Consider the following 23,523-nt stretch of genomic DNA (forward strand, 5'->3'; position numbering starts at 1 on the left):
GCATTTCATTTTGAAATCAAGGTCCCAGAGTCTAGAGAAAGAGTGCAGAGGCACAGAATCCAAGTTGTTTGAAGTCCAGTCAGTGATGACTTGGGGTGCCATGCCATCTGCTGGTGTTGGTCCACTGTGTTTTATCAAGTCCAGAGTCAATGCAACCGTCTACCAGGAGATTTTAGAGCTTCCATCTGCTGACAAGATTTATGGAGATGCTGATTTCCTTTTCCAGCAGGACTTGGCACCTGCCTACAGTGCCAAAACAACTGGTAACTGGTTTGCTGCCAATGGTATTACTGTGCTTGATTGGCCAGCAAACTCCCCTAACCTGAACCCCATAGAGAATGGGGTATTGTCAAGAGGAAAATTATATACACCAGACCCAACAACACAGATGAGCTGTTTGTTACATTTGGGGCTACGTAGCCGTAGACCAGTCAGGGTGCCCATGCAGACCCCTGTCCACTGCTGAAAGCGCCTACAATGGGCACGTGAACATCAGAACTGGACCCCAGAGCATTGAAAGAAGGTGGCCTGGTCTGATGAATCACGTTTCCTTTTACATATATAAATGTTGACAGGATTATTCAATTTCTGTCTGAAAAGACAGAAATTTAATAAAAAGTTGTTTTTTTAAAATACAAACACTACAAAGAAAACATCTTGGTTAGAAGGAGCAAATGAGGGACTCTTCGTTATCAGAAGCAGGAATTACAATGGTCTAAGGTCAAAGTATGCATCCATTGCTTCCAGATGCATACTGTGCTACGTATTACATTAGAATGAGCATGTTTGTACCAAACAGTAAGGGACCACACAGACATTTTGTTTAGTCATCTGTATAGAGTCCAACATATTCATGTTTTCCTGATAGTGTCTGGCCCTAACAGGCTTCCACCCTTTGATTGCACTCAGTTATCTTGTCTCACCCCCACCAGGTGTCTCTCATCCCCCGTTATTCCATCCTACTTAACCTGTCTTCTCTGTTTGTTCCAGTTGCCAGTTCATCTTGTGGTTTCCTTGAGTCGTCCCTGCGGTCCTTTGTTTCTCGTGCCTTATCCCTAGCCTCTCTTTCCGCAGACCTCCTGTGTACTAAGGATGGGAAACCAAGGCTTTCTGAACCATTGAGGATTGCTTGAAAAAACGCTTCATTGCTCGAAGCTTTATAACACAATGCACAGCACGGACATCTGCTGGACAAAATATAATACGCTTGATTTAGACGTACAGTGGGGAGAACAAGTATTTGATATTCTGCCGATTTTGCAGGTTGTCCCACTTACAAAGCATGTAAAGGTCTGTAATTTTTATCATAGGTACACTTCAACTGTTAGAGACAGAATCTAATTCACATTGTATGGATTTTAAATCATTAATTTGCATTTTATTGCATGACATAAGTATTTGATACATCAGAAAAGCAGAAATTTGGTACAGAAACCTTTGTTTGCAATTACAGAGATCCTACGTTTCCTGTAGTTCTTGACCAGGTTTGCACACACTGCAGCAGGGATTTTGGCCCACTCATCCATACAGACCTTCTCCAGATCCTTCAGGTTTCAGGGCTGTCGCTGGACAATACGGACTTTCAGCTCCCTCCAAAGATTTTCTATTGGGTTCAGGTCTGGAGACTGGCTAGGCCACTCCAGGACCTTGAGATGCTTCTTACGGAGCCACTCCTTAGTTGCCCAGGCTGTGTGTTTCGGGTCGTTGTCGTGCTGGAAGACCCATCCACCACCCATCTTCAATGTTCTTACTGAGGGAAGGAGGTTGTTGGCCAAGATCTCGCGATACATGGCCCCATCCGTCCTCCCCTCAATATGGTGCAGTCGTCCTGTCCCCTCTGCAGAAAAGCATCCCCAAAGAATTATGTTTCCACCTCCATGCTTCATGGTTGGGATGGTGTTCTTGGGGATGTACTCATCCTTCTTCTTCCTCCAAAAACGACGAGTGGAGTTTAGACCAAAAAGCTCTATTTTTGTCTCATCAGACCACATGACCTTCTCCCATTCCTCCTCTGGATCATCCAGATGGTCATTGGCAAACTTCAAATGGGCCTGGACATGCGCTGGCTTGAGCAGGGGGACCTTGCGTGCGCTGCAGGATTTCAATCCATGACGGCATAGTGTGTTACTAATGGTTTTCTTTGAGACTGTGGTCCCAGCTCTCTTCAGGTCATTGATCAGGTCCTGTCGTGTAGTTCTGGGCTGATCCCTCACCTTCCTCATGATCATTGATGCCCCACGAGGTGAGATCTTGCATGGAGTCCCAGACCGAGGGAGATTGACCGTCATCTTGAACTTCTTCCATTTTCTAATAATTACGCCAACAGTTGTTGCCTTCTCACCAAGCTGTTTGTCTATTGTCCTGTAGCCCATCCCAGCCTTGTGCAGGTCTACAATTTTATCCCTGATGTCCTTACACAGCTCTCTGGTCTTGGCCATTGTGGAGAGGTTGGAGTCTGTTTGATTGAGTGTGTGGACAGGTGTCTTTTATACAGGTAACGAGTTCAAACAAGTGCAGTTAATACAGGTAATGAGTGGAGAACAGGAGGGCTTCTTAAAGAAAAACTAACAGGTCTGTGAGAGCCGGAATTCTTACTGGCTGGTAGGTGATCAAATACTTATGTCATGCAATAAAAAGCAAATTAATTATTTAAAAATCATACAATGTGATTTTAAGTATTTTTGTCTCTCACAGTTTAAGTGTACCTATGATAAAATTACAGACCACTACATGCTTTGTAAGTGGGAAAACCTGCAAAATCGTCAGTGTATCAAATACTTGTTCTCCCCACTGTATATATGATTGGAATACTGATACATATGATACTATAACAGTCTATAATATTAAACTTTTTTAAAACTGAAAACATTTCATAAGACTCATGACTGACCACATTTCATGTGACAGTGATGAACAGACAATATCAATCAATCAATCAAATCTATTTATAAAACCCTTTTTACAAAAACCCCCAGCCTGAAACCCCGTGGAGCAAACAACAACAGTGTTGAATTTCAGTGGCTAGGGATAACTCTCTTAGGCCGAACATTTTGGAAAAAACCTATAGAGGAACCAGGCTCAGAGGGGTACAATATCTTATATTATTTACAACAAAGTGATGAACAGACAACATTTCATATGTGTGACAACAAGGTGATGAAGAGACAACATTTCATATGGTAATATAGTCCCAAATTTCACATACTGAAGTCACCCAGAGCAGTGGTTTCTGATCTTCTGCTGGACCACTAGAAGCACACAGTTTTATTGTGGCCTTGATCTAGCTCACCTGAATCAAGTAGTCAAAAGTTTGATATTAAGTAGACATGTTTATTCAGGTTGTGAATATCAGCTGTGAAGATCTGTATTCAATGGTAAAACAAGCACATCTTGCTCACAAACATTTAAGAGTGTAATGTCTCTAATATGAAATGTTTTCATGTCCCCTATTCTCCAGGCCACTATATCTCTGATCTCTTGGACAGCCATGGCAGTGAGTGGCTCTGTCTGGATGATGCACGTGTCCGGAGGACAGATGTGGCCACTGTGCTGAGAAACAGAGCTCATACTGCCTACATCCTCTTCTGTGTGCAGGTACAGCTCTAGGCCACAAAAGATGTCACAGAACATTGATTATTTATGTTTACAGAAGTGAGAAAGCATATTGAGTTTTTCCTTTCATCTTCAATGCTTCTATACACAGCTCTGAAAGAAATTAAGAGACCACTGCTCCTTTTTCTGTTCCTTTTCTTTCAAAAGTTGAAAAGGAACGTTTTGAGTGAGAAACAGAAGCATTCAATTTGCAGTGGTCTCTTAATTTTAACCCTTCTGTTCCTCACTCAAAACCTTCCTTTTCAACTTTTGAAAGAAAAGGAACAGAAAAAGGAGCACTGGTCTCTTAATCAGTATCTTGCCTTAAATATTCAGATCCCATTCAGTGCTTTGTAGCTTAATCCACTATGTTTGTGTTTTCTATCCTTGTTAGCTCATCTGCCTGTAGTTTTCACAGACACTCTCCACCCAGCTGTTGCATCCCTTTAAATGTTGTGTCCCTGCCCAAGAGTTCCCCTCAAATGCCCACTGTTCATGCAAGATCATGCAGCCTTTGATCCCTTTTAAGGCATTGCATTTGCATTTATATTTTGAGACGATTACAACAAAGTGTAGTGGACATGAATCGTCATTGTCCCATGCTAAGCTAGCCCCCTGATGTCCTTACACAGCTCTCTGGTCTTGGCCATTGTGGAGAGGTTGGAGTCTGTTTGATTGAGTGTGTGGACAGGTGTCTTTTGTACAGGTAACGAGTTCAAACAGGTGCAGTTAATACAGGTAATGAGTGGAGAACAGGAGGGCTTCTTAAAGAAAAACTAACAGGTCTGTGAGAGCCGGAATTCTTGCTGGTTGGTAGGTGATCAAATACTTATGTCATGCAATAAAATGCAAATTAATTACTTAAAAATCAGACAATGTGATTTTCTGGATTTTTATTTTAGATTCCGTCACTCACAGTTGAAGTGTACCTATGATAAAAATTACAGACTTCTACATGCTTTGTAAGTGAGAAAAGCTGCAAAATCAGCAGTGTATCAAATATTTGTTCTCCCCACTGTATATATGTTATATATGGAGGGAATAGTTGGCCATTTGGGACACAGCCAAGGGCATGTGTTGGGCTACATCGTCCTTATCCACTAAGACACATCAGCCGGCTGACGCATCACATGTCTGGCATTTTAAACAGCAACAACAGGAACTCCACTGAATGGATCCTCTGAGCCTGAGATGCGATTAACAGCTCAGAAAACGTGCAGAAGCTGATGTACGTTTACTGCCTGGTATTGTGTAATCGAAAGGTATTGGAGTCTGAGTTTCACTGTTACTTCTAGGGCCTCAGGCTCAGAGGATCCATTCAGCGGAGTTCCTGTTGTTGCTGTTTAAAATGCCAGACTTGTGATGTGTCAGCCTGCTGATGTGTCATAGTGGATAAGGACGATGCAGCCCACCCCATGCTCTTGGCTGTGTCCCAAATGGCCAAATATTCCCTCTAATGTACTGTTTGCGATGGGCACATAGCGGTCTAGTCAAAAGCAGTTACTAAATTGGGTCTAGGGTGCCTTTTGCGTCCCAATTGTGTTTTTGACATCCAAATAAAAAATAAATCTGAAATCCCAGATGGGGTCCCTATGGCAGTGCAGTCAATTCACCGCCTTGCAGTCAGCTGCATCATTACCGAGGTTTGAATCCTGCTCATAGATTAGCCCAAGTTTCCTTGGAGGGCAATTCCTTTAGCTAACATCAACTGGGTTCTGAGGTCTAGTAATTATATATGGCTGCCTCATCACCCTAGTGACTCCTGGCGACTTAGGCCAGAGAGCTCAAACTAGGTATAAGGCTGGACTGAATGTCCCAAGTCTGCAGGGAATTGCTGTGATGAACCGAGCCTTAATCACAAACAGAATATCACAAGAAAAAGAAATACAAACTAAAAAAATAAAAATACTCACAGGCCCTTAATCTTAGTTAGCCCAGATCTGATGACTTGCATTACTAGTCCAGAGTCAATGTTGAAAATGCAGTTCAGGATCTTAAGCATATTGTAAAACATACTGTACAAACGGCATTCATAACATATAAAATAAATATAAACAAAAGGATGCAGAACATCACATATCAAAAACTGAGGATGCTAAAGACAAAGCTCGTATCCCTTTATGAAGGGGCATCCCTTCATCACTAACTGCTGGCAGAACAACGCTCTGGAGCATCACTGTAAGAGAAAAGAATGGATCATAACCATGAGACACATGAAAATGAAAGAGAATATTTCTAATTTGTAAGTATAATTTGTTTTCTGAAAATTGTCAAATTAACTTGCAGATTAATTTAGAGAAATTTATTTTACAGAGAAGCTAATTGCCTAGAACAAAGCCAAGCAATATGGCAGCCAAATCATAGGTGCCTTCCAGATTATGAACAACAAAAACTGACAATGAAAATATTGCAGACATTTTCAGTTTTATACGATTGCTTACACACTAAAATTTTAAATAACAAACAGTTGAAAACTGACACTCAAGAAGCAAAACCTCAGACCAGATCTTCACGACTATGAGCATATTTTCAGCCTCACACTTTTGGCAATACATGACAGTGTTTTGCAAAACACTAAACACAGTTCTCTACCTTAGACACAGAAATCTAACATGATGTCACTTTGCCACTTCCAAGCACTGCCTTTCAAAATACCACACCTATGAACCAATTGATCAAGCACGGCAGTCAGGTGTACAGACACTAACTGTGGGTGCTTAATTTTAAACTCACCCATCAAGCTTAAACACTATAAAAAGGCAACAGTTGAGTTTATCTGTCTTCAACAAAATTGGAAGGCAATGTTACAGGAAGAGATAGAGGGAGCCCATGGAGGAAGAGGGGTATAGAGAGGAAGAGGTAGACCCGGAGGAGGACGTAGACCATGTTGTAAACCATGAGATGACATTCAGAGAGGCTGGAAAGAGAGTTCAGCCCAACCTCAGCAGATAAACTATTGCAACAGTTTTCAATAATGTCCATCAGGTCTACCTGACAACACTGGGGTGAGTGCCTAAAAAACAACACATACAGATGAAACAACCGAGTGCCATTTCAAAGAAATTCTCAGACAAACTACACAACATTTTCACAGCAGAAGACCAAATGAATGCAGAGCAGATAAGATAAATTGTCATCTGGGACAATGTACCTTTCCACCAATCTGCTCTGGTCTAAAACTGGTTTCATCAGCATCCATCATTTTCACTCCAATACCTCCCACCATACTCTTCCATTCCTTAACCCCATTGAGGAGGGATTTTTGGCACGGCGGTGAAAGGTTAATGGTTAAAGGTTAAATCCAGCCCTATGTCAGGTTAGCCCTCATTCAAGCCGTGGAGGCCTGGGACCAAATTGATGCAGGGCCTGTACAAGGATGGATTCGCTCAAGAAGATTCTTCCCTCGCTGTCTTGTGAGAGAGGATGTAAAAAACGAATTAATTATAATGAAGAGCACAGTTTAAAACATATTTTCCGTTACACATTAGCTCCACCTGGTGGCAGAATTAAGAGGGATTTGTTGATGCTTCATTTAGAGACAATCTTCCTCATATAATATAGCAGTACATATGGAGTGTCTTACATACCTCCTGAAGTTTCTCAGATTTTGGTACACTTTAAGGTGGGCTTCACTAAGTAAACGCTTCCTTACTGCCAACCCACCAAGCCGGGCAGATTTATGGAGCGTTTTGGGATATTGTGGTCATATGCCCACTTTGTTCGGTTTTCTTCAGAAATGCCTTTTGCTCAGTCAGTAGCAACTGGCCACACCTTTAATGAGTCTCTTATGCTTGTCAAGCCAGACGTCACCGAGACATGGTGGAGGCTTTCACCTTCCACTAGTTGATAATCATCTGGACTGTGCCCCAAGGGATATTCAAGGCAATTCTAATGTTTTTATATGCATTTACTGATCTGTGTCATTCCACAAATATATCCCTTATTTTTTAAAGCACCTTGGTGCTGGTGATTAGGTGTTTGCTTTGAAATTCACTACGGCACCAGCATAAACTGATGAAATTATCTTCAGATTGTGTAAATCACAATTTAATACAGATGAAACAAGTTAACCAGGTGTGTGATATTGAAGGTGATTGGTTCATACTTAGGTAATAAGGATTTAAAAACCTTTTTAATTAATAATTAATCATCTAATTTCACAAAAAAATTGTGCAATATAGTTTGTAGATGAAGAACTTTTAAATGAATGAAAATGGAGGTGTAGAAATGATCCATTGGTATCATATTTATAAAATCAATTTAATTTATTTTTTCTTTTTCATAATTAGGTTTTTCATTCACATAATAAAATATGTGAATAAGTAATTCATATTGTTAAATATTTTCTTACAGTATAAATGTAATCACAATATATTTATGAATGTAATTTATAAAAGTAGCAATGGGTTAAAAATATAAAGACATATATTAACAAACAGAATAAAATACATGCCTGATATGATAAACATGTACAATATATGGATATTAGTCTATATTACATATCTAAAAGGGTTATTGCACATAGGATTGCTTACTAGGTGTTAACACCTTTTGGCAATGATCTTCCTGAACAACACTTCACGCTACTCCCACAGAACAATGAAGGAAGACATGAACATTCACTGTCGGGCTATCCTATGTCTTATTCTTAGTCCTGACCTACCTCCAATTGGGGAACCTCCAACTGATAACATTTTGAATTGGAACTCCCCGACTTAAAACCATCAAATCTGGTTTTCTTATTGCCATCAACAATGACCTCTTGCAGTTTACTAGTCCTCCAGTCACAACTCTCCTCATAGGGGCACATACTACACTTCCATGCCTCTTCTATATTCTCCACATCCACACCCTGGGGTTCCCTTTGCCCCCTCCAGAAGGCCAGGTAGCCCCTGAGCTCAGCCCTTAGCTGGGCCTCGTTGAATTCTACCTCTATGCTTCCTACAAGGCTTCCAGACCTCTGGTGGATGTACTCTAGGGTCAGCTTGTTGACGGCCTGCAGGTTGCAGAAGTTAAGGACGTTCAGAAAGTGGTCCACTAGCTCTCCAAAAGTGACTGCCGGGAGGCCCAATTTCTGAGCATAGATCTGGAGCTCTGATCCAAAGGCTTGGTGGGGCTGGAGCTTGAGATACTGGAGCAGGTTGAGCCTTGTCATAGAACCCTGGACCATGGAGTCAAACAGCAGCTTATACAAACCCACCTGCCAGACACCAAACAGATGAAGAACACAGAGACATAATGAAATTGAGTTCAATTTGATTTTAAAGAGAGAATATAGTTATATTTAAATTGAGGAAATGGAGATAGGAGAAGAGTGCAAAGACAAGAAAAGGTCAGAGAGACAGCAGAGGTCAGAGAGTGTGTGTTTGCAGCTGACTTGAAGTGTAGCCAGGGCCTTTTCTGAGATGTGGCTGAGGGGGCAAAACATTCAGGGTTGGGAGCCCCTTGCAGCCTACCTGTAGAAAGTGGCCCTTGGACTGGGCAGGGTGAGGCAGGGAGTTGTGACTGCGGGTCTTCAGTTCCTTTAAAACCAGTTCCCCAGACTCATTATGATACAGCTCATCAACCACACCCAGGAAAAAGACCCCCTCCAACACACCAAACACTGGAAACTCCCGCACAAGCTGGCCTGGGAAACACGAGCACACACAGAAACACACACATTCTGGAATGGCTATTTGGAACAGTTATACATGTTTTATCATCACTGGAAAATAATAATGTATAGGCCATCCTTGATACCATATCAATGATGTACATCTATTGCCAAAGTATAAATCTGATTTTGTGGCCTTTTTGACAATGTTGGCAAGACGGTTGATTCTATTACTGGGAAAATCCCTCTCCCCTGCTTCTCATGTTGTTTGGATTAAAGAAGTCTTTACTTCAGTAAACTGTAAAAGGCCTACACTTTGTGGTTCCATGGGTAAATTATATAGGATTAGACATATTTTCTTTGATCATAGTGTAGAGGAGGTACATTTATCTTCAACTTTTCATCTCTGTGAGTGTTAAAATGTAGCCTGATATATTGTTTTGATATTATTTGTTTAGAAGACCTGTGTATTTTTTTGTCCGTCATTCTGACTTCATGTCCTGTTCTTGACATGGTTATCTATATCTGCCTTGCTAAGAGCTTTGCACACTCTTTGCATTCTCTCAACCATTTTCATGATGTAGTCACCTGGAATGCATTTTAATTAACAGGTGTGCTTTGCTGAAAGTCAACTTGTGGAATTTCTTTCCTTCTTAATGTGTTTGAGCCAAGGTAGGGTTGATATACAGAAGACTGTGCTGTAGTAGTCTATATTATGGCATGAAAAGCTAAAAAAATGCAAAGAGAAGCAACAGTCCTTTATCACTATAAGACATGTCAGTCAATACAGAAAATGTCAACGACTTTGAAAGTTTCCTCCAATAGAGTCGCAAAAACCATCAAGTGCAATGTTGAAACTGGGACAGCCACAGGAAAGGAAGACCCAGATTTACCTCTGCTGTATATGTTCATTATAGTGAAATTGTCAATTAACTGCACCTGACATTACAGCCCAAATAAATGCTTCACAGAGTACAAGTAACAGACTCATCTCAACATCAACTATTCAGAGGAGACTGAGAGAATCAGGCCTTCATCGTCAAATTGCTTCAAAGGAGCCACTAATAAAGGACACCAATAAGGCCTATAATAAAATAAATTGACAAGAGACTGGCGGAAATCTGTCCTTTGGTCTGATGAGTGCAAATTTTAGATTCTTGGTTCCAATCGCTGTGCCTTTGTAAAATGTAGAGTGGGTGAATAGATGATCTCCGTATGTGTGGTTCCAACTGTGAAGCATTGAGGAGGTGTGAGGGACAGGGGGTGATGACACTGTCATGGCTACCACATCTTTCTGCAGCAATATGCCATCTCGTCTGGTTTGCGCTTAGTGGGACTATCATTTGTTTTTCAACAGGACAATGATACAAAACACACCTCCGGAATGTGTAAGGGCTATTTGACCAAGAAGGGCAGTGATGGTCCCACATCAGATGATCTGGCCTCCATATTAACCCAACCTCAACCACACTCAATAAAAAGATCACTGATGTATAGTGTACCATACCTGCCTTCAGACCTGAGACCATCTGTGTCAGCTTCATTAGTTTTAAAGCTTCCCTGTCCTCTCTGGTTTGAACAACAAAAGTCACAGCATCCGGGTTGGCCTCCAGTTCTGAAAACAAATACAAGGAAATGGATCACAGTCACTAGCTACCTCCACATATTCCAGAGGAAAATCAACAGAACTTCCAGGGAGTGATGTTGTAGTTGTATTTATGGTGTTGGGAAAGTCAACGTTACCAAATGACTTCTGTTAAATGAAAGAAGCTTATAAACCAACGGCATTCTCCCATTCAAAACATTATCATGCTTTTTTGCTAGGGTACAATGTGATGCTTGCCTCTAGCCAGATGAATACTGCTCCCTGTAATCACTGCACTCTTTTTCATTTCTCTCCTCTTCACGTGGGGCTGGAGGAACCCATAGATGACCTTAATCTCACACCAGGACTGCTCACACAGCTGAGTAACACTGAGGTGACGCTTGTTGAACCTCTCCATTGGAGTCTGGTCGGGGACAGTCAGGCAAGCAGCGCTACGGTTTTTGCTCAGCCTCTCGAAACGGGACAAGTGTGGCCTGATGCACACACAAACAAACAAACAAAGACACACACACACACACCGATGAACAGAAGCTGTTTGTTTTACGCCATCACACACACTTTTTGGGGGGAACCGTGGTTAAAGGAACATGCAAATATAGAACTATGATCAAATGCTTAAATATATATTTTTTTTTATGAAACACGAAAATGACCAGTGTATCAAAAGTGTTGTATTTAAGTTATTATTCATCTGTAAGTGTTTTATTGAGCTCCATATATCTTCATATGTGGACCAAGTCTCTAGTTTTTGCCAGTGACAATGTGTATGTGCATAAGTATAAATTATTGACCTGCGATAATTTACATTTTCACACTTTTACACTATAGAAATGTATAAAAACACTTGATTGCAAACTAAGAGTGTTTTTACACTTCAACAGTAATATTTAGATGAACAAGATTTGATGCTAGATTTGAGGGATATAAAAAAAATGTAATAATGTAAACAGGTTAATATTTTTTTGATTGAAATGCAAACCAACTAAATGTAAAGACAGGGTGTGTACACTTTTATGGCACTTAGGACAACTGCAGATCAAGGGTTAAACAGTATGTTTGGGTGGGTTTACCGTTTCTTAATGAGACCATTGATCATCTCCTCTGTCTTGGCTAGGGTCTGGCCATCATCCCCCACACACACAGTCGCTGTGCTCAAACTGTTACTGGGAACTAAACTGGGAGTCTCATTGGTGCCTTCATTGGGAATCAAACTAGTCATGTCACCAGGAGTCACAACGGCACCTTCATCAGGAATCAAACTGGTCATGTCACCTTCAGGAATCAAACTGGTCATGTCACCAGGAGTCACAACGGCACCTTCATCAGGAATCAAACTGGTCATGTCACCAGGAGTCACAACGGCACCTTCATCAGGAATCAAACTGGTCATGTCACCTTCAGGAATCAAACTGGTCATGTCACCAGAAGTCACAATGGCACCTTCATCAGGAATCAAACTGGTCATGTCACCAGGAGTCACAATGGCACCTTCATCAGGAATCAAACTGGTCATGTCACCAGGAGTCACAATGGTACCATGACCAGGAATTAGAGTCAAATTGACTTGTTCAGGAGCGGCTAGAGTAGTTAAGATAAAGAAAATATGAGAAAGATAGTTAAGAAAAAGTTGTTTTGTTAAATTTAAATACATTTTGACCACACACTTTATTATTTATACAATACCGTCCATAAATATTTACCAATGGCAAATGTGGCAAAACCTGAATACAGTAATATTCAAAATGCTCACATAGACTTGTTTGGCATACCTTTGCAGGCAAACACGCTGCAACTTTGTGATGACAGCATGCTATAACAGCTGACGATGCATCCCATTCCATATAGATTTATAACATGAATCTAACAGGCTACAGATACCTGAGGCCATACTCTCTCCAAGAGTCACAACAGGGTAAACTTTAAATGTACAGTATTTTCAACAGAATATTGCCACTGGTCAATATCCACAGTCGTGTGTTCCTAATATCCCAATTTTTAACTAACTCAAAAACTCCTTTAAATTATCTTGTGTCATTGCATACCAGTCAGTTATTCTAAGGTTTAGCCAGTGTGGCAGCAAAAAGGTCCAAGAAATTGGAACAACATTTATAATTGGCCCATTTTTGTCTCATGAGACTCCAAAAGGCAAGGCCCATTATATTCAGTGAGGCCCTTTAATATTAGCCAGATAATCGTTTTGACGAAATTGTATTGTTAAACCGGCTGAAAATGTATCTGTCCATCCGGTCACAACAGCTAGCATATCTTGTGTGATAGTTATTTATTAATAAGCAGTTATACTCACTTAATAGTTGACTTTGTACTGACTAGTTCCGCGTCGCTTATATCACCCCAGTCTTCTAATAGAGTTGTGTTTGAAATCACTACAAACATTTTTAAAAGTGCTTTACTATATTACGACTGAATATTTTTGCTCATAAATACTCTAGGTAAGCTAAAGATCAGAGAGTTCGTGTTTCTCATCAATGCACTCCGGTCAGGTCCCTTTCCCCTATTAATAAACATTAGGGTATTATCTCGTATTGCGGATATTTTGCCCAGACATGTTCGAGTAGTCACACCTCTTATTGACGTCAGCATTGTTAGAGTCTATGGATGAACGAGAGGCATTCAGCTCCAGCGTGACTCCGGTATCTCGCCAAAATTAGCCTATTTTGACCCTTGCTGGAAAATAAATGCGATAATATGCTCCTTTTCGGTCAAAAAACGTCTCCGAAATGGAAATTCTTCAGAAATTCTCACTGAAATTGAATGGAAAAAAGTTTGGCAAAAGAAATACGAAACTTAAATAAATATTCTATCATGATTTGGAACCCTCCTTTCAGATTCTAATTCAAAATTGATTGTTTCCATTTAATGTAATTTTATTCAGTACATACATGTTTAGAACTCTCTGGGACGTTATGTATTGGTGCATCCGCCGCTGCCAAGTAGCGCCACAGACTGTCCAGATGTTTACTGATGCCCTGACCCAGGTCTGGGAGGAGATCCCCCAGGACACCATCTGCCGTCTCATCAGGAGCATGCCCAAACGTTGTCGGGAGTGCATAGAGACAAGTGGGGGCCATTAACACTGAGTTACATACAACTCAATGAGTCATATTGAGTTGCCGCGATGAAATTCATACAAGTTGGAACAGCCGGTGACTTAAATTGCTTACTTGGATTTTCAATGTGATTTTGGTTTCCACTGACCATTGTTACATAATTTTGTTCTCAGTGAATTACACAATGTACAGTAAAGATTTTGATCTTTAATATATTTCATTCATCGAGACCCTTAATTATTTTGAGCAGTGCCATGTTGATTTGAGGTGTGAAGGGGAAATAGTATTTTTGTAAGGCAACATAATTCTTTCCACACCTTTCAGTTTTACAGAATGGGTAGCGGATGCAGTTTGATCAAATCAGGCACACTGTGGCCCCTTGTCCTGGACATACAATCAGATATCTGCTGAAATGCCTCCCAAAAGATTATAACGAAACAGGAATCTGCATATTATTCCTTAATACAATACAGAAACTTGTTCAGCCAAAAAAAATTCCTCAAAATTGACCCGATACCGGATAAGCGGATGAAGATGAGATGAAGATGATGTCCTCAAAATGTGTTCTTATAAAACGTATCAAATGCAATTGTTGCCTAGGGGACAGGAGCCTGGAAGTCATAGACAAAAGATAGGCCTACAATTAATAGCCAACTTCTCGCGTTAAGTAATATCTGTGTTAAGAAATAGTACATCCGATATCAACATTCATGCATTCTTCTATGATAATGTGTGCAATAGTGGGTTCAATTCTTAGCCAATACATCTAGTTACCTACAACACCAAAATGGACCACCTGTTGGGTGTTCAAAACTGTTTGTTTTTTTCCATATATTTTCTTAGTCTATTGCTCAGGGGTAGGCAAACTTCTTGGCCAGAGAGCCAGTTCGGAATTTTATGTCACATACATTTTTATTGTCCACTGTTGTTCAAAATCCATTTGCAGGTCAAGAAAATTAGTTATTAAAACATGTGTAGGTCCATTATCATCGTTACATACATCTATTTTGTAAACATTCAAGAATGGCCTGGAGCAGGGGTGTCAAACCAGTTCCATGGAGGGCCGAGTGTCTGCAGGTTTTTGGATTTTCCTTTAAATTGGTTCCCAGTTCAGACCTAAACATCCAGGTGAGAGTAGAAACTAACCAATTACTGACCTAATTAATCAAGAACAAGGTGAGAGTGAAAACCTGCAGACACTCGGCCCTCTGTGGAATCGGTTTGACACCTCTGGCCTAGAGTCCTTGGTGGTTAAAAGAAACATGATCTTCCCACCACTACTATGACACAGACTTTCACTTTTCACTACAAGTGGACTACAGTGAAAGAGAGCCTATCTTTCAGAGGCTCTTCAATGAAAGGGCTGTAAAATCAAAACACATCAAAGAAGACTAACCTGCAACTTAACCCCACTTTGCCTGCTTACACTTGCAGCAGATAAACTGACAGATAAACACAGAGACACTCAAGACAAAAACAAAGGCTCTGAAAGCAAAAAGACTAAAGCCGTGAGTGTGACCAGGCTCCTACCTGGCCTCACTGAAAGGGATTATGGGCTGTTTGAGCCAGCTTAAGGGACACAGTGAGGAAGTAACACATAAACACCTCTAGGTGGAACTGTTGTCCCTTCTAACAATTCTAATTGTATTTGCAGCTATGTGCAGTGCTGTCTCAATCTTGCAGATAGCCGTGAATAGCAGTCCCAATCTGAGATGGACCAATGTATTTGTGGTTCTAGCTCTAACTCATTAAGTGGCAAGTAAAGGACTCAAAGTAAATGTGACTTTATTTCAATGAAAAATGAACATAGCTTAAAAGCAAAAGAAATACAATTGTATTTAAATCGGCACTTTGAGTTTCGCACAGATTAAGTTCCATAGATGTGTGTAGGACCTTGAGAGAAGATATCAGCAAAAAGACAAAAGAAAACCTCTGGAAGAAACCAGAAGAACAAATGGGAAGACAATGAATAGTTAAATGGTTCAAGGACATTCCACACCATGGTGTTAGAAAAACAATAATTAATTACTGTAATATTCTGCGTTTGCCATTTTGTGAAAAACTACACCGTAAAACTACACCTGTGATTCATTGGCTATTTTTTATGGCTCAATCAGAATTTAACTTGTAAAATTCCATGATTATTTTAATGAATGCTCACAAACCCACCTCAAAACTCTAATGCAGAACATGGTACAATGTAGAATCCTGGGTCATTACTGCAGGTCCTGTGGTAGGGGGGTCTATGCACACGCACCAACCCTGGAGACCGGGCTCCAATTCTGGTCAACCCATATCACTGTCTCCTCCTAAGTCATCCCAGCTACTTTGTAAATATAAACAGTAAATAAATATTTGTTCATTAACTACTCACTGTAGTGGTTAAGACTAAAGACAATGTTCTGACATAGATGGTCCAGACTACATTTCTCTAAGAGTCTCTTTCAGCTGTATCCACAATTAGTTGAGTAGAACACTTAAGGGCTGAGACATTTCACTCCTTTTCTTATGGGTCAAAATAAAGTTACGCATGAAGCTTCTTTAGTCATGTCCGATCTTAAGGACAGATAGGAGGATCTTTAGTCCACCAGATTAAAAACATCCAGAGATTCCTGCTGCCCATGTGTAGAACACAGGTAGACTTTGCTACAGTTCATTAACATAATCTGCTTTAAACTCAATTACTTATACATCATTCAAAACAACCCATAACCCAAGAAGATCAAAATCATTATACCTGTGCCATGAATTAAAATTGAGATCAAATGGTTATATTGAATATATACACCACCCTTCAAATGTTCAGGTCACTTAGAAATGTCCTTCTTTTTGAAAGAAAATTGTCCATTAAAATAACATCAAATTGATCAGAAATACAGTGTAGACATTGTTAATGTTGGAAATTACTGTTGGAAATGGCAATTATTTATGGAATATCTACACAGGTGTACAAAGGCCCATTATCAGCAACCAAAAAAAAAAGAGATTAAACATAATCAATTTTGAAATTTGCGCTTTGTAATCAGATCAGATTTCATAATTAACTTTTTGTCCTGAATACAAAGACAAGTGCATCAGATCAATAACCTAAAACACAACACCAAACCTTGAAAGCTTCCATTTAGGTTGAGTCATTTAAGACAAAATAAAAAGGGTAAATACTGCTCAATCCAAACTTAACGATTACCCCAAAAATGATTCAACTGTTATTACTGACCAGTGTAAAAAAAGAAGACACTTATACATATTAACACAATGTGAAGAAATCAAATAAGGATGTATAATTAGCATAGCCAGTTCAGACAAGAAACCGGAGTGATCATTGGTCAGATACTTATCAGCTGATGTCCTAACACAATATCAGATTTCATACTGATAATTTAATCATCAGGTTACTGCCTATGCATATGATAATTATGGCGTTGATATGTTATTAGTAGTATCTTACACACTCATGTGATGGAAAATAGAAAAATGCAGCAAGTACATGTTTCCTGTAACATAGATTTGCAATTAATTTCAAATTATTGAAAGAATGTTTGGATTTTTTTAAGATCAATCCATTCTTACTCTAAAGTATAAATCCTCCATACTCAGACCCAGTACAAGTCAATACTGACCACATCTTTCTCAGTTGTGATCCAACCACTGGTATAAACAGATGACAGACATGGAAAATGTCAATAATTGAGGGAAACTGACTTTAAATAGCAATGGCCAACAAAATGTATGAAAAATCAGTACTGATATGTAACAAAAAAGGGCAAGTAACAAAATTGTTTAAATAATAAAATATTGACTGTATTAAAACACATATACAAATTGCATAATGACAAAATCAAAAGGAAATATTACATTTAGACTGAAAATACACATGCCAACATTTAAAAAAATGTTTTGTGCTAATTTAATTATTTGAAATATTAGCAATTTCCCATTGGCAATCATTTAATCAATAATCTAACCAGTACTTCCTTAGGTAACACCTAAAATGATTAGCTGTCCGACACAATCGCCTGTCAACTTTCCCACAGCAAGCTCTTGCGCAAAAACTATGTGGATATAAGAGTCATATTTTAAAATTACTCTTTTAAGAACCAGTGCTTAAAGTGGAAAAGGCCTCTCATAGAACTCAAAATATTTATTTTAAAAAAGCTTACGCATTCCAGCATATTAAACAAGAATTAAAAGTAAAAACTACTTTGAGGGAAGAGTTTTGTTTTAAAACAGGATTCTTGGGACATTTTGTGGACATTTCCCAGGAACTCAGCCGATAATGGTGATAAATCAAACACATCATAGATGCCAGCCTCGCACATGTCCCTGCTGTTAGTTCGGTACTCCAGGGATCGACTCCATTCACAAAGTAGACATCCCCTAACCACATGCGCTAGCCCCTTTCCCTCAGGGAAATCCCAATCAAATACGGATGCAATTTTGATTGTCATCTTAAGTGCCGGTTTAATTTACAAAAGTTGCCCCCACTGCCCTTGATTTAGCTGGAGGGGATGAGTGAACCACTTAGCTCACTTCCAGGGTTGATATAACCCAAAATTCAATGCAAACTTTAGATTTGCCTAACACCATTGTTAGCAGTGTCAAATGTTATCTATTCAATATATTTTGTGTCAGACTCAAACCTCATCCATCAGACTCCTCATGAGGTGTGTAGCTAGTTCGTGAACTCCGTAGAAAGTTTGCTAAAGCCGATCACCACTCTTCCTTGCTTGGGCAAGTGCACTTGCTAGTACTTTCGGATGTGACAAACCTCTTTCAAAGACTGTGGGTGTAGGGTTTAAGAGCTGTCTACATTGCGATTGGAGTCCAGGGCAGTTATGGCTTCGATCTTACTCCTTCCTCTTGAGACTGGCACTCAAACTTGGGCAAGAATGGTTTCCAAACCAACAGACAACCGTTTGTCAGTCAACCTGGTGGATGCCAGGGACCTCTCCCCCAGGAAGTTTACCTCACTGGGGTAACTTACTGCGGTCAACAGCTTCCAGCTCTATGCTCGACAGAAATCTCTTGGCTAGACGGCAACTGTCATAGCTCAGCTCTGTTGCATAAATGGTGCGTGCGTGCTTGGGGTAGATGATGGTGGTACTCTGGAAGTGCCTGGCCCTTTGGCGAGGCTGGAGGTCCAGCTGGGTCTTGTAGTGTCTCCAGGTACTGTGTGGTACAGTAAGGACCGTCTGGCTGCACTTCTCCAGACCCAGGCCTATTGGCTGCATAGCCACGTTGTGGATAAAGTGGCGCTCTGAGTCATAGTGGACAGACGACGTGTATCTAGGAATTACAACATTTAGTCAGTATTATTTCATTGCTCAGTTTCAGAACTGGAATGTGGTAATCTGATCACTGCAAACAACCAAGCAATACATTAAAGACATACATACAGAACTTCAAAAGGCAAATACGGTCTGTGGCCCAACAAAGGTTAATATTTAATGGTAGCTTATTTATACAAAACAACTGTAGCATAAGCCACAGTGAAGTCTACAGTGCTATACCAATTTCGAAACAGATACTGTTACAACATTCACAGCCACATGCAGTAATTCAAAACAGCATACCGTATTTCCTTGGGCGGTAGTGGATCAAGTTCTATGCCTTCCCCATAGGACAACGTGTGCAGTTGAGGAGCAGATCCAATCGATAAAATGGGAAGCTGGAAGCAGTCAGTCGACAGTGAACACGCATAGAAAATAATGGGTCGTGGTGAACTTTTTTGGCTTTATAGGGTGACCCTATTTATTACGGATATGACCCAGATTTACTCGTATAGGGAAACCCATGACATTCAGAAATTCCCGAATTAAGCCATTATCCTCCATGATAGATATTTTGTAGTTTATTCACTGGCTTGAACTGGTGACTCAACATATACATCGAACACACCCAAAAAGAGAGCCGTTACTACTACGGATAAGATGGTAACTTTTCAATCATTAACTTCCCACTAAGAAACTACAACAGAGTTACAGCCTACGTACCGATGTCCCTCTGCCGTCGTCTTCAGGACATACTGCACCTCTATCCCCGCAACCACTCACCAGCCAGTGGCTCGGACTCGGGCTGGGGGGTAGTCCGGAATCTGGACTGTCAAGCCCACGCTCGGATTTGCAGCTCATGTCCAGTGGATTGTCGTCACAACCATTCGACAAGTTTAATCTGCCCACCATTGCTATCCACAAAAGACCTTATCCCTGGGAGTTTGCTGAACTGAATGGCAATTTTATTTTCAACTCGTAGTGGCGCCTTTCCTTGAACAAATTGATCCTCGACCTCCGCATCAGTTTTGTGATTGGTTTGCATCGGTTCGCATCAACTTCCGTTGCTTGGCAATTCGCTTTACTGGCCTGGGTAGCAACTGTGTTTCTGCACAATAGCATAGACTAAGTTTATGCATGCTATTGTAACTGTCCGCAATTAAATAAAGAAGAAAAAAACTATTTTAGGATAGACATTTTGTTGGCTAAGGGATTCATTCCAAATCGTTCTGAAAATTGTGAAATCCAGTTATGATACCGGAAAAGTCACCGCATGCCAGCTTGTCTTCAAAATGTTCGCCCATCAAAAGGTTTTTGTTTTACAGTGAACTACAAGGAAACGCCTTTTAAAACGGATTCTCAATGCTGATTGGAGATAGGAAAGCACTGGCAGAGCATGTGCCCCTTCCAGAAAAACACGCTTGACGCAAATGTTGAATTGGTTTGATGAAGCCAGGAGGGACTTACCTGCCTGTCAAATAGAAATTGTTTTGACAAAAAGGTTTACTGTGTGTTACAACCTGCTGACACAAAACATGATGAGTAACTTAAGTATTTTAACCAGTTGCCACTAGAGGATCCTATTATTCTAGCAGTACGAAATGTATTTTGAAGTGTACATTCAATGCATTTTTGGATTCTTATACATTTTCAGACATCCAATGTTCAAAATTTAATTATTTCTAATAAGTATTTTACCACACACAAATTTAAGACCATCCTGATGATTGTTCTAGAACAACTAAGAATAGATTTTCAGACAGTGAACCATTTTAAATGCTCTAGCGGAGTACTTCGTGATACATTCAGTAACTATCTGAAACAGTTAGCAATAGGAATAGCGCAATGAAAGTGTGAAGAGGGACTGCCCAGGTGCACGTTTCAGAATAACTATTTTTATTATAATCGATTCGTAATCTAGGCCAGTTGGTGTCAAAACCAAGTGCACGTAATAACAGAAAAGACAAATCTTAATCAACAAACAATATATAATTTTACAATATATCCTTGTACAACAGTGAACATATGCTATACAAACAAGCAATTGACATATTTACTACTTTTCCATGTAATCAAATCTACAATCCATTCAGACTATTACATTGTTCAGATTGACATTTATGGAACACTCAGAGGGCTGTACAGCAGGGAATTACAATGCAAAATAGAGATTAAATAAATATGGACAAACACCCTCACATTGGGCTGGTTCTAATTTCCAGGCCAACCTTGGGGGTCTGTCAAGAAGGCAGAGAAACTGGTTTGTGTCTAACTGCAAACACAGGAAATCCCAAGATCCTCTTTGTCTCAGACCTAGTGGCTTAACCATGGAAGGTGGAGACAGCAATGCATGCTGATGCAGGTGAGGGTAGAAACTAACCAATTAGTAACCTAATTAGTCAATCAAGCACATGGTGAGAGTGAACACCTGCAGACACTCAGCCCTCTGTGGAACTGTTTGGACACCCCTGGTCCAGAGAAAACAGGTTACTTGATTCATAGCCTATATAATAAATCAAGAAAACAAGGTACAGCACTGTCTCCATAGCTTTGAAAGGCATGATACCGCACTGATATCTCAGAATGCAGGTAGCACATAAATATGATGAATGCCGGAGTACTTTAATAGTTTCCACTAATTTTGCTTCTCTGTGGATTTTGCATCCCTGTGTAGTAGCTCAACAGTACTGTCCACCACTACTGCTAAAATATACTGTGTGTATGATATACATTTACAAAACCCAGGAAAAAAAGCAGAAAAGAAATACAGAAGTAAAGGAGAAATATATGCAACAGCTATTGCCCTTAAGGAAATGTCCTCATAATTACATTGAAATCATGAGGTTCATAATTCATGTAACTGAAATTACACAATCATGTCTTTACTCCACTGGCAGTCCTCCATTATGATCAAATAGAACAGGAGGAAGTATTTGTGATGTATTACTGGAACTATGTGTGTGGGTTTGTGTGTGCGCTCAGAGTCTCTTCTTGATTAGCTTCTCCAGTTTGCGGATGCGTGAGTTCTCCTGCTCAGGGGTGGGGGTGCTGAAGGAGAGAGATGGGCCTCCATCAGCACCTGACGGTGGAGTGGGTAACCTTTGCCTGAAGAGTTCTAACATGCTACTCTGCTCACTGCGCTTCAGACCCTAAAGAACACAAGACAAGTTATTGAACCAACAAGACAGAACACAATGCAACATCAGAGCCAGAGAAAATAGGAGATAACTGGTGAAAACAGGTGGCATCACTGAAAGAGTCAGAACAAGTGAACAACCAAAGGGGTCCTTACTTTCATATCCAGAGTTTTCTGGAAAGTCTCTGGGTTTCCGTCAGCAAGGAGCTTGATGTAGTTATCCACAAACACCACGGAGGGTTCATGGGGGGCCATGACCACCTGTGAACAGGGGGATTGGAAAAGGTTAATGGTGTAAATAGGGTGGGAACAGGGGCCCATTTCCGATGTAGGGAACAGGGGCCCATTTCCGATGTAGGGAACAGGGGCCCATTTCCGATGTAGGGAACAGGGGCCCATTTCAGATGTAGGGAACAGGGGCCCATTTCCGATGTAGGGAACAGGGGCCCATTTCAGAAGCACACACTGTCTGCAGTGCAGGGTCATTTCACTCCAGGCCTATTTTTAGAAGACCCTCTTTTACACCCCATTTACTCCACACATGACTGGATGGGAATAAACCTCACTAGTCATTATTTTGGGGGGTATTTAGGGAGAGACATTCTGGGCAAATTGCAATGGGCATTCCCAAAGAGTAAGAACAAAGATGAAATACAGTCTGGCTGAGGAGAAGGCTAGGTTAGAATAATGTTTTACTTTAATGAGAGAGAGAGGGGGAGGAAAAGCCAGATTAGAGAGCATAACAACTGCTGGCTACAAAGTGGGCCGAAAAACACAAGGTCAACAGATTTTATTGGGATACACTTTTCTGTGATTGCACCCCTTTCAACCCTCCTCCCCAAAACCATTTCTCCCCCTAACCCTGTCTGTGCTCAGGGGGGGGTGGGCCAAACCCAAGAGAGAAAGAGTGTGAGAGAGAGACAGGACATAGAACTCTGGATTGTCTGGAATTCTTGAGGTTCCTTCCCCTCTGGACTGATTGATTTACTTAGCAACTGTCCTGGAGCGGCGCCAAGGGAAAGCCTGGAGGGACTGTGTTGTAGTTAGCTCGTAAAAAGAAGAAAAAAAGGAGAGGAAAAGGGAGGAAGGGAGAGAGATGGGGAGGGGGAGAGTGATACAGAAGAGAGAGAGAGGGGAGAGATGGGGGAGCGAAGGAAAGAGAGTGGAGAGAGAATCCGAACGAACCAACAAATGGGAATGGGAGAAAGAAATAGGAAAAAGACATCCAGGCTGAAAGGAGGTGCTGGGTGAGGGGT

General features: G+C 40.6%; 3 protein-coding genes across 12 annotated transcripts in view; all 3 read right to left on the reverse strand.

Annotated features, from left to right (window-relative positions):
* Positions 1–7,877: 7,877 nt before the first annotated feature.
* exo5 (exonuclease 5) lies at positions 7,878–13,367 on the reverse strand. 10 transcript variants are annotated; one of them, XM_034291749.1, is made up of 7 exons: positions 12,184–12,481; positions 12,088–12,135; positions 11,864–12,012; positions 11,031–11,266; positions 10,695–10,802; positions 9,048–9,220; positions 7,878–8,791 (listed from the first exon to the last, which is right to left on the reverse strand). In XM_034291749.1, exons 1-7 carry the CDS (start codon positions 12,442–12,444, stop codon positions 8,240–8,242), a joined length of 1,527 nt encoding a protein of 508 aa, XP_034147640.1. In that variant the 5' UTR covers positions 12,445–12,481; the 3' UTR covers positions 7,878–8,239. The 10 variants fall into 10 exon arrangements, with proteins under 10 accessions (XP_034147640.1, XP_034147636.1, XP_028969603.2 ...); XM_034291745.1 differs by having other exon boundaries at positions 11,864–12,004; positions 12,080–12,135; XM_029113770.2 differs by adding an exon at positions 13,099–13,367 and having other exon boundaries at positions 11,864–12,371.
* Positions 13,368–15,629: 2,262 nt separating this feature from the next.
* rflnb (refilin B) lies at positions 15,630–20,430 on the reverse strand. The gene is made up of 3 exons (XM_010865321.3): positions 19,855–20,430; positions 19,435–19,529; positions 15,630–19,147 (listed from the first exon to the last, which is right to left on the reverse strand). The coding sequence occupies exons 1-3, from the start codon at positions 20,041–20,043 to the stop codon at positions 18,829–18,831; spliced, it is 603 nt and encodes a 200-aa protein (XP_010863623.1). The 5' UTR covers positions 20,044–20,430; the 3' UTR covers positions 15,630–18,828.
* Positions 20,431–21,101: 671 nt separating this feature from the next.
* Positions 21,102–23,523, reverse strand: part of vps53 (VPS53 subunit of GARP complex) — a 33,325-nt gene continuing 30,903 nt past the window's right edge. Inside the window, exons 21-22 of the mRNA XM_010865217.3 lie at positions 22,424–22,528; positions 21,102–22,280 (exon numbers count right to left, since the gene is read on the reverse strand). Of these exons, the coding sequence (XP_010863519.1) occupies positions 22,110–22,280; positions 22,424–22,528 (276 nt within the window). The 3' untranslated portion in view covers positions 21,102–22,109. The remainder of the gene's footprint in view (positions 22,281–22,423; positions 22,529–23,523) is intronic.

Source organism: Esox lucius, chromosome 1 (assembly GCF_011004845.1).
Source record: "Esox lucius isolate fEsoLuc1 chromosome 1, fEsoLuc1.pri, whole genome shotgun sequence".
NCBI classification, from domain to species: domain Eukaryota; kingdom Metazoa; phylum Chordata; class Actinopteri; order Esociformes; family Esocidae; genus Esox; species Esox lucius.

What these genes read in the sequence shown, in the direction of transcription:
- exo5 (XM_029113686.2), bottom strand. Translation starts at nt 12,444, where the DNA reads ATGTATTTAAATTTAACAAAACAACTTTTTCTTAACTATCTTTCTCAT. An exon ending in AATGGTCTCATTAAGAAACG is followed by an intron (nt 11,267 to 11,863) that starts GTAAACCCACCC and finishes TGTGTGCATCAG; the next exon opens with GCCACACTTGTCCCGTTTCG. An exon ending in CCAAGGGCCACTTTCTACAG is followed by an intron (nt 8,792 to 9,047) that starts GTAGGCTGCAAG and finishes GGTGTCTGGCAG; the next exon opens with GTGGGTTTGTATAAGCTGCT.
- rflnb (XM_010865321.3), bottom strand. Translation starts at nt 20,043, where the DNA reads ATGGTGGGCAGATTAAACTTGTCGAATGGTTGTGACGACAATCCACTG. An exon ending in ACGACGGCAGAGGGACATCG is followed by an intron (nt 19,530 to 19,854) that starts GTACGTAGGCTG and finishes GACTGCTTCCAG; the next exon opens with CTTCCCATTTTATCGATTGG. An exon ending in CTACCGCCCAAGGAAATACG is followed by an intron (nt 19,148 to 19,434) that starts GTATGCTGTTTT and finishes TGTAATTCCTAG; the next exon opens with ATACACGTCGTCTGTCCACT.